This window comes from Castanea sativa, chromosome 3, assembly GCF_040712315.1.
Source record: "Castanea sativa cultivar Marrone di Chiusa Pesio chromosome 3, ASM4071231v1".
NCBI classification, from domain to species: domain Eukaryota; kingdom Viridiplantae; phylum Streptophyta; class Magnoliopsida; order Fagales; family Fagaceae; genus Castanea; species Castanea sativa.
The window spans coordinates 37,892,499-37,903,650 of NC_134015.1; the positions used below are offsets into that span (position 1 = coordinate 37,892,499).

Sequence of the window (11,152 nt, forward strand, 5' to 3'; positions counted from 1 at the left end):
AAGTGATGGAGAAAAAGTTCCTAAAGACTGTACAAAAGTTTTAGGGTGTGTTTGTTTGGAGTTGAAATAAAGTGGATAGAAAACTTTGGAGAGAAAATAGGAAATAAAATTTTTTTGAGTGTGTTTGATTGGATGGAGAAGAAAAAAAATAAATAGTAGGACCCATGTATTTTCTTTTTTGGCCTACCAAAAAATTTTCTCTTCAAAATGGAGCGAAAATTGAAGGGAAAAAAATGAGGCTGGGCACTGCCATTTTTTATCACTTTTTTTTTTTTTTTTTTCATTTTTTGATTTCTTGGGCTGTGGGTGGTCACGTTGCTTTTTTTTTTTCCTGGAATTTGCCTTTTTTTTTTTTTGGGACATGGGTGTGATTGATGTTTTTTTTTTTTAACTCGACATGATTTTTTTTGAAGACATGATTTTTATTTTTTAATAGATTGGGTAATTGCTTTTTTTTGGGTTGTTTGTCACTTTTTTTTTATTTTTATAAATAGCTATCATTTTTTAATAAGAGTATATGAGTAAATTTATACAAACTTACATTTTTCATCCATCGACTTTTTCGCTCCAAACCAAATAAAAATGAGAGAAAATAAAATTTTTTTTATCCTTCCACTTTTCTATTCTCTCACCATTTTTTATCCCCAACTTTTTTACCTCTTCAACCAAATGGACCCTTAAAGAGAAGAAGGACAAAAGCAAAGCATTAATAAATGCATTCCAAGATGGCAACATTGGAAGTTGACTATACATTCTGTAAGGATTAAGGAACATGGAAAGGAACCTGGAAATTAGTGTTTTTTATTTAATTAAAAAAAACATTCTGAAAAATATTAAGCCCAAAAACACGAAAGCGGGATGTCCCAATTATTACCAATATTTTCTTTCTATCTTCTACCATTGACCTTGCTTCTGGCTTTGTGAAATTCATCTCCATAAGTTAACAACACTTCAATTCCTTCCAAGACAAACCCCAAATTTCACAAGTAGTAAAAAGAAAACTGGGAAAAAAAAAAAAACAGAAAAATAGTGGAAGAATCACACAAAACTAATAACTCAACCCATTTGTCTCGCATTTCATCAATCCACAATGAAACTTTTCAAAAAAAAAAAAAAAAACACAAGGGAATCCTTTCTTTTTTCTTTTTCTTTTTTTTGGTTTCAAATTGAAAAAGAAAAAAGAAAAGATAAGGACAAAAAATCAGATAAGAAAACTCATTCACGGAGATCCATTTTCGGATCGATCAAAGTGGAGAAGTTGACCACTACATTTGGGGCAATCTTCGACCTGTTTGGGCACCATGAAATACATGAGACAGCTCTTGCACCCAGCCACAACCAAAACATGGTCTTTCTGATCTACCCGGTAGTGCTCTCTCGAGGAATCTGGAGGAGAAGAGTACTCTGACGAAGATTCCTCACTGTCACACGAGCTATCGTCTTCTGTGTAGAAATCTCCGCTGTATTCTGGTGTTGTTCTTGGATCATCTCTTGCTTTCATACCGTTCCTCCAGTTTATATAGTAAATCTCCCCTGTCTGCCAAAAAACAAAAAAAAAAAAACCATTAACAGTCAGACCATTCAGTACTTAAAGAACTAAACAAGACCATGACATTAATTTGTTCATGGAAGAAAAACAAAAGGTACCATCACAGAACAAAAATGTACCTATTTTCCGTTTTGCACTAAAAGAAATGTATTGTGTTTATGGAAACTATTAGTCTAAAAAACCATATGATCTAACACAGGAAATCTTCCTTTTTTCTTCTAAGACAAACTGTACGCATCTCGGAAGAAAGTATTTGATAAAGCCCAGAAGGGTTTTTTTTTTTTTTTTTTTTCTCTTTGATTTAAGAGAAATCTATGTTGTGATCAAACCCCAAAAGCTTCTTTCTTTATTGTTCAACAAAAGCAACTATTAGATGGTCAGACCCTATAAAAACTTTGCCATTTCTTATGTTTAAAATGAGAGAAAAGAATCGCAGCAATTGAAAAAGTTTTTTTCCTTTTTAGGGTTAGTTGTGTGTGTTTCACATTATCTTTCCAATCCAAGCATGTGTGGGAGAAAAAGAAGCAGGAAGGGTATTAAATGCTAAAGAAGATAATGAATACAACCAACTTTGATTCAAGAGTAAAACTAAAACCTATCCTAATATGGTTTAAGAAAAGAGAAAAAAAATTAAAACAAAAAACAAAAAGGATGTGCAAGATCTGTCATGGTCTCTCGCATTTATTGAATCTGTAAGAGGAAAACGACTAGAAGGGTTTCATTTATATTGAAAGAAACAAGAAATTAATAAACGAACCTTCAAATCGAGGCATTGTTCCCAATGGTAAGGGAGAGAAATATTAGAGTTGAGCTCTAAGGCAGTATCTGAATTAGGAACATGATTATCCGGTGTCTCATCAGAGCTTGATGAGCTTCCTTGTCTTCTGCCTAAACCTGAAACTGATGAGCCACTTCTTTGTTGATTTAGCGAACAGTTCTGAAGAGACCTCTCTAAAGAAGCAGTAATGGCCGCCATGTTTGGAGCTGTCATTACTTCTTCTTATGTGACAGAACAAATCAAATCCCAGAATATATGTTCTACTAGGAAAAAAAATATATAAGTCTCAGAGAGGAAGAGCGGTAGAGAGAGAATGAGAGATTAGGGGAAGGGCAATAGAGCGGTGCTAAGTGAAAGGGGATTTGTTCCTTCTGGGAGATTAGTGGGTAGAAATTGAAATACATACGAGACTCACGTTCAGTAAATGCGCGTGGAAATCATTGTGGAAACACCCTTGTGGGCCCAAGAATGTCCGCACTTGGAAACCACTGTGTGTGTAATTTTATCTCACATCACTGTTTCGGCTCAGTACACATACGCATTACAGGCGCGTTTATTCAATACATATATTATATTTATTTTAAATATTCAACACCTACTCTAATCCTAATAAATAAATATATGTTGATTTAAAAAAAATCTTGGGAGGGTTAAAAGCGACCCGGTAAAAACTCGGTTACCAAAAAGAATGCCGGAACTTTCTTTTACAGTTTCTGGGGTTCTAAGAAAAGTTGGTAGCATAAGCCAAATAAGCTTTGTTTAAAAACTAGACTAGTCGATGCATAGGAATATCTACTAAACTAGTCTCTAATTCGTGATATGCATGATAGGGTAATTCTAGCGTACCCCCTATTTTTTTGGGGGGTATGGTACCCACTAGTAGTTAACCTGCTATACCAGGTTACCAAAACATCACATTTGATGGTACTATCTTACATGTGTATAATCTTAATATCATAATGTAATTATGCTTTATTACGTTCGATAGTTCTCTTATTTTTCTCACATTTGATAAGTACTTTACTCGCGTTGTGCGATGCAATACTCACGTGTATTTATCTTTTATCCGTTGATGGATTCCCTTTTTTTTTCCATACATTTGATGGTAAATCCTTATATTGCGTAATCTTGTCATCCATAACGATTATACTTTTATCGCGATTCGATGGTTCCTTTATTTTTCTGTTTGATTATACGAATCCTCACATTGTGTAGTACTAATATCACATGTGACTGTATTTTGGTCACATTCGATGGTTTCTTTATTTTTTTCTCACATTTGATGGTACTATCTTCACGTTGCGCGTCAACATCACGTATGTATGTACTTTGTCACATTCGATGGTTCCCCTTTTTTTTTTTTCTCACATTTTATAGTACTATCCTCACATTGCGCGGTACCAACATTACATGTGACTGTACTTTTCTTACATTCGATGGTTCCCTTATTTTTTTATTACATTTAATGGTACCATCCTCACATTGCAAATCTGCATCATATTTGACTGTACTTTTGTCACATTCGATGGTTCCCTTATTTTTTTTTCCTCACATTTTATAGTAACATCCTCACATTATGCAGTACTAACATTACATGTGACTGTACTTTTGTCTCATTTGATGATTCCGTTATTTTTTTCTCACATTTTATGGTATCATTCTCACATTACGCAATACCAACATCATACGTGACTGCACTTTTGTCATATTCAATGGTTCCCTTATTTTTTTCTCACATTTTATGGTACCATCCTCACATTGCACAGTACCAACATTACTTATGACTATTTTTTTTTGTTATATTTGATGGTTCCCTTATTTTTTTATCACATTTTATAATATCAGCCTCACATTTCGTAATACTAACATCACATGTGACTGTACTAACATTACATGTGACTGTACTTTTATCACGTTCAGTGGTTCCCTTGTTTTTTTTTCTCATATTTTATGTTACCATTCTCACATTGCGCAGTACCAACATTATCTGTGACTATTTTTTTTGTTATATTTGATGGTTCCCTTTTTTTTTTATCACATTTTATAGTACCAGCTTCACATTTCGTAATACTAACATCACATGTGACTGTACTTTTATCACGTTTGGTGGTTCTCTTATTTTTTTTCTCACATTTTATGGTACCAGTCTCACATTGCATAATGCCAACATCACATGTGATTGTACTTTTATCACATTCATAATTCTTTTTTTTTTCTCTCACATTTGATGGTACTATCCTTACATTATGCAACACCAATATCACATGTCAGTGCACTTTTATGGAATTCCCTATTGAGTAGTACCACCGTTCTGCACTTTCGTATAAGAAAAATTGGATTCATAATCTCAACCTTTGATTTAATCCAACAGTTGTAATTAGCTGCCACGTCATCGATCCGTGTCTCACCTAGTGTTAGGCTACCTTTCTTCATCTCTCCCCTTTCTATTGTCTTCAGATTCACCAAATCCAAATTTCAAAACTTTTCTCTCTTCCAACAAGTTTAATCTCCATAACCATGGCTACAACTAGAAGCCTCCGAGGCCCACCGACCACCACTAGCGGTGCTTGCCGGTCTAACCTTCTCCTCTCTTAAGGTCCCTCTCTTTTCTCGTTCTCTCAAGTCCAGCCGTGGCCAAGCTTTGGCTTGCCCCAACACCACCATCTCTGGCGGTGCTTCTCAACGACGTCACCAACGCTGGTGGCCGTCAGGTACTCTCTCTTTCTCCTTAATTTATTTTCTTTTCTATGTGGGTTTTTCTTTCCTCTTGTTTGCTCATTGATTTTGGGATGAGAGGGATGAGATTTTGTTTGATGAATAACATTTTGTTTCAATTTTGATTAGCTTGATGATTGGGTTTTCTTGTTTGGATTTCTGGAATTAGCAATAACTGTTATTATTGGCATTTTTAAAGCTGGTTTTTGGGTGGGCATTAAAGATGTTTGTTGAAATGCCTCATAGAGTTTTAGTTGTAACTAGCTACCACGTCATCGATCCGTGTTTCGAACTGACTTGTCTCAGCCATGGCATCATTATTTTTGCCTTCTATTGTTGCCATTGTATAATTGAATTGCTGAGCAAGTTGTATCTTCATGCAGTGGCTGTTTTTTTTTTTTTTTTTTTGATGAATAAATGTAATGTAAACAAATTTGTTTTGCAAATACCATATTGTGATGGAGTTCTATTATTAGCTTTTTAGGTCATAATGCATTCCAATTTTTTTATCTAGTCTAAATAGTGTCATTCTTGCTAGGAAGACCTACAGTTCTTTGTGTTTGAATATGCTTGGAACAAAGTATTACAAATTGAGAATGACTTAAAAACACAAATTATATAAATTACATACAGTCTTATTCCTGCTCTTCATCAAAAAGCCAATCTATATGTTAGAATTTCTTGGAAATACTATTGGTAATCTTATTCTGTCAGATTACAACAACTTAATGCTCAATATGTTCTCTTGAAAACAAGAATTACACAACAATTTATTTAAGGATGCTTAGCATATTTTAAAATCAATGGATTCAAGATGGAAGTAAGCTAGGGGAAAAAAAAGAAACGAAAAGAAGCTTGATCCAAAAAATAAACTAAATTGTCTTTGAGGTTGGGGAAAGTTTTTAGTCACTGTTGCATATACTTGTTATGTCATAGTTTCCATTGGAGACAATTTTACCTATTTGTTTATTGTTTGGAGAGACTAACAGGCTTATATCTCTATTCTTCTAGTTATTTGAGCAAGTGTTTCTAAGTTGGTGCTGGATTTTGTTTTTGAATAAAAGAATTAGATTGCGAAAGCTATGGAAGAGGAACTCGAAAAGGAATTTCTCTGTCTGCTACTCTTGTTTAGTATTAGTCAAGTTATAGGGTAAATCTATTTCTTTTTAATATCTTTGAATTTTACATGCATAGGCCAAGTCAGCTTATGGATTTGAGATTGTTGAAATGGTTATTGTGGACACTGAACCTGATGAACATGTGAAGAGGACTATGAGTGAGAAAAATGCCGGTTAGTGTTCATTTTGAATTGAACATTATTTCTCCTCACACACAGACTAGGTGCTGTGAACGACATTGCTTCACAGATTAGAGATGGCCTCCTTCAAGCAAATACCACCTAGAATTAGTGACTTTGTCCCAACATATATGTTGCACGAGTGACTTTTCTAACGGTGTATGAAATGATTGGTGCTAGTATCTAAGAGTTGTGTCTTTTATTCTTCTTTTATACTTTCAAAAAAAATTTACTTAGAGCGAAGATAGGAGCTAGGGATTGTCTTGCGAGCTGCAACTAAGTGGTGTGGCGCATATACATGGTGTTGAAGCCATAGTATTGGCAATATTCTTTTATAGGATGAGATGGTACTGATATGGCTAATTTTGTGGAACCCTCTGGTATTATATGTTATTTTGTAACTATTGTGTGCTATAAATCCTTTCAGAGGATCAATAATATACTTCTGAAGGAATTTTTGCTATGATATGTTGAATAACATATATATATATATATATATATATATATATATATATATATATATATATATATATATATATATATATATATTGCAAGATGAGCTTCATATGTTAGTAGAAAAAAGCTTTCACGTGCCCAAGTGAATCATTTAAAATCTTAAGACAATCATAGTTATAGTAATCTCCTAATTTGTGTATGACTTAGAAATTTGTCTTCAAATTCAAATTATAACATATCAAAACACTAAAATTGTGTAATTCACTCAAAAACTAAAATGTTAATATCAGGTAAGAAGGGAAAAAAGAACATAAATAACCCTAAAACTTAAATTAATTAAAAATAAATAAAAACTTTTTACCAAAGAAAAACCCAAAATATGACTAAAATAACCACGAAAACTAAGAAATGACCAAAACACCCTTAAAATAAACAAAATTGACCAAATAACCTTGAAACTTTAAAAATAAACACAATTCATTCTAAAAGTTTCTAATTAACAATACATTCATATCAAAGTTTCTAGAAGTTTTAATGATTCAGTTGTTCCTCCAAAATACAGGATGTTTAGGCTTCATATCCACATCGGCATAGGATGACAGATTGTTCACCAACTCTAGCCATATACTCCAAGAATTCAGTCAAGCCAATAGGGAAGTTTTCTTTTAAGTATTCAAAACCATCTATCTGCAATTCTGCATCACAGCTGGGAAAAAAGAAAAATGATCAGAACTGGGGAAAAAAATTGAGAATAAGATGCAGCCAACATTAGCTGAAAAGTCCAGACAATAAAAACACTTGAGTCTTGAGAAGTCAATACAAAACAAAGGGTACAACTACACAACAAAGCAATAGAAATATCAAACCTCATAGTGAACTTTAAGTCATAATGCTTGCTGTCATCTATCTAGTCTGATTTTTTTTTTTTTTTCCTTTTAATCGTCAATCCTAGTTTGAAATTCTCACCAACAGATCTGGAACATCTATAAAGATTACCAGTTTTTTTTTTTTTTTAAGTAAACTCTGTCAAAGTGGTATCAAGTATGTCATTAGCTTCTACCAATGTACTTCAAATTCTATTATGACTTTAGGTTGTAAAAATTGTAATTTTTTAATTAGCATATCTTTTGACTGAACTGAAATTTGAGCACAATGGGATTGACCATAAGTTTATTGCTTTGAAATTAAACAAGAATCAGTAATTGGTTAATTTCTATAATTTTTTCCCACCTCACACGGAAAATTAGTAACATCATTTTAATCCTTATGCACTTCTATTATATACAACCCTCACTCTAATTGCTTCTTAAAAATACTACTCCAAAAACAAAAGTCTATTAAGTTCTCTTTGAATTTTCTAAATTAGTAGTATAAATAAGGAAGTAATTATTTAAATTTTTTATAAAAAGTAGAGAGAAGTCCTGAATCTTATTCTCATCATTCTAGTTCTTGTTCTTTTACTGTGAAAAATCCTACTCTCCTTCATATCACTGAAGAACCACAATCAGATGGGTTTGAACCTACCACTTAAGAGTAAGAAACCAATAAAAAACTACCTAAGATTTATCATTTTTCTGAAAAAATGAAGAAAAATTGACCACATTCATATTCAATCCATCTCCCTCCCATTGAACCTACCACTTAAGATTTAAGAATCCAATAAGAAAAACAGCAAAACCCATACCAAATCAACAAAACCCATATAAAATCAAGTGATTGACATCCAAAAAAAACCAATCCCTTTGATATTTTGAAATTAAAAACAGGGGAAAACTACCAAATCATGAGAAAACAAACCTTGAGATTGTGACACTAGAATATCGGCGGATTCGGCATCTTTTTCAGGCTCTAAAAATAACTCCCGGTGATGAGCGTGGCGGAATGAAGCTCCATTGTGGGGAGGAGGAGGAGAGTCTGCCCTTGGTTTGCCATTTGAAGAAGAAGCTTTGAACGTGTTTGAGGAATGTTTGGGGTTTTAATTGAGTTATAATTGCATGTAATAAGGTGTATTGAGTTTAAATTGGTTGGCTGATGTGTCTTCTCATGATTGGTTTATTGGCTGGCGTAAAAGGTGTCTTTTACACCAGCTCCAGACCTAACTTATTCTCTTATCAATAATCAAAAAGGTTGAACAAGATACAATACAAGCAGAGCTGGAAATAATGTAAAAAATGCCAATGACCTAATTGGTCTGAAACTTAAGAGATTTCTAACCATTTCAAAAAATAATAATAGGGGAAAACTTTCATCTGCCTTCATTTTCATTTCCCCCTTCCCATTCTCTATCTTACAAGTTTCAAATAGGAATTGTTTTTCTCCTAAATGTAAGTTTCAACATACTAGTTTCTCAATAAACAGATATAGTTTATATAACCCACAGAATTACTCTAAAAATTATAGTGGATTTTATTCCGTAATCCTAAAGCTTGGGGCACATCATGAGCCAGAAATTATACACCCTGAAATGGACAATGGTCTTCCTTGATTTCCTTTTCTAATGGTTTTAGTTTTTGTGAATAGCTATTATAGAGGTTTTGGTTTTCGTTAAAATAATGGCAAGCAAATCATTGTCACAAAAAACAACTCGTGTACTTTTTAAACTTGGAGTGCGGCGGCTAGGTATTTTGAGTTTTCGACTAGTTTGTTTCATTTTGTTTGAATTCTTGCTTAACTTTATAGTTTATTCTGGTCACTTTTCCCTTACTCTCCTCTCTTTTACTTTCCCATCCTCCGAACATAGAGCTCGGGTGAATGGGAAGCCCAACAAACTTAAAAACACTAACAATGAACATTGAAAGTAACTTTTGGGTCTAATGCATAGGCAGTGCTCTCCTCTCTTCTACTCACCTTTGTTTATACCAGAAGATGAACCCCTTCACATTCTAATGACCAAGAATACATTTTTTTTTTTCAATACGCCTACACACTTATGTTTATACCATAACATAAACCCCCTTCACACTCTAATGACCAGGGTCAAAGCGAGGCACTTCACTGCTTCAACTGATAATTTGGCCCAAAGGTTATCAATATATATATATATATACACACACACATATTTTATTTTTTTCTTCTTTCCAGAAAGCAATTTAAATCTGATTGTATGGGGTTTACCCAGAGAAATTATCCAACTCCTGCCAAGCAGAAGAAAAAAACCCAAATTGTTCAACCCAGCCAGAAAAACCTACGATAAATAACCCAAATAGTATAAACGGCAAAACTAACGAACCCAGCCAGACAAAATAAAGAAAAATAAACCAAATTGAAATCAGTATTAAACATACAATTAGAAGTTTTACTAATTCAAGTATATACAATAACTTATTCTCTCACCTGCTATGAAATAATAGATTGGTTTTGTTCCTAGCAACCCTGCGAAACCAAAAGGTAAACAAAATTAATAACAATTCAGCCATACAGAGAACAAACGGCAACAATTAAAAAACCCATATGGAAAATTAAAGAATAAGGATGAGACGTACTGAGATTTTAGATTCGATAAACGGTGGAAACTTCGAACAAAAGGGCAGAGAGACGGAAGAAGTGCCGCTGAGTTGGATTGGATGTGGATTTGAGGTTGGATTGGAATAGAAGAAGCTAGAGGGTGGCGCCGCCTAGTTGGATTGAGATTCGATGGTGCGCCGTTGTCTGGTTCTTCTCTATTGTGGGTATGGGTTTGTTGAGCTAGAGAGGCAAACGTGATATTTTTATGAGACGAGATAGGGAAAAACGAGACAGAGCTAGAGAGGAAAACCAGAGGCGTTGAGACGAGACAGAGTAGAGAGGAAAACCAGAGGCGTTGTTAACGTGTGAATGATTCTGCGTTCTTTTGTTTTGTTTTTCTTGGTTTATATATATAACTTGTTTAGCCAGTAACCAGTATCCCTTAAAATTATGCCAATGGTCAGGATTTAAACAATGTTAGATCAACGGTTAAGATAAAGGAGGGTACCGTACCCCCTCTTTTCCTGGGGGTACGGTAGAATGACCCTGCATGATAATTTATTTATTTATGAAGTAAATTAAAATAATTTTATAAAATCTTTAATTATTAAGAAACTATATCATTATATGATTTGCTCTTGTATGACTTTAGTTTGTGTTACAATTTTATGAAAAAACTATTGCTTGAACGTGCAATGACTTACAAAAATTTTTTTAGACAATTTCAGATACCGTAAAAAATAACTTTAAAATTAAGATATTAAAACTTCTGAACAACTAAAAAATATTAAAGAATCAAATAATTCACGGCTTAGAAATTATTGAAACAAAACAATATATATATATATATATATAAACAATAGAAAAATATAAGAAAAGATTGAGTTACATTCAAAAGAATAATACATGACTA

The 11,152-nt window shown here is 33.3% G+C and overlaps 1 protein-coding gene and 1 long non-coding RNA gene across 2 annotated transcripts; both read right to left on the reverse strand.

The window, feature by feature from the left end:
- Nucleotides 1–936: 936 nt before the first annotated feature.
- LOC142627329 (protein CURLY FLAG LEAF 1-like) lies at nt 937–2,721 on the reverse strand. The gene is made up of 2 exons (XM_075801169.1): nt 2,307–2,721; nt 937–1,537 (listed from the first exon to the last, which is right to left on the reverse strand). Exons 1-2 carry the CDS (start codon nt 2,538–2,540, stop codon nt 1,220–1,222), a joined length of 552 nt encoding a protein of 183 aa, XP_075657284.1. The 5' UTR covers nt 2,541–2,721; the 3' UTR covers nt 937–1,219.
- A 6,830-nt stretch (nt 2,722–9,551) lies between these two features.
- Nucleotides 9,552–10,634, reverse strand: LOC142626981 (uncharacterized). Its single transcript, XR_012842726.1, has 3 exons — nt 10,278–10,634; nt 10,129–10,167; nt 9,552–9,929 (listed from the first exon to the last, which is right to left on the reverse strand). It is a non-coding gene; the product is annotated as an uncharacterized LOC142626981 (long non-coding RNA).
- Nucleotides 10,635–11,152: the final 518 nt, after the last annotated feature.

Coding starts and splice junctions, on each gene's coding strand:
- LOC142627329 (XM_075801169.1), bottom strand. CDS start 2,540: ATGACAGCTCCAAACATGGCGGCCATTACTGCTTCTTTAGAGAGGTCT. Junction 1,538..2,306: donor AACAATGCCTCGATTTGAAG/GTTCGTTTATTA, acceptor GTTTTTTGGCAG/ACAGGGGAGATTTACTATAT.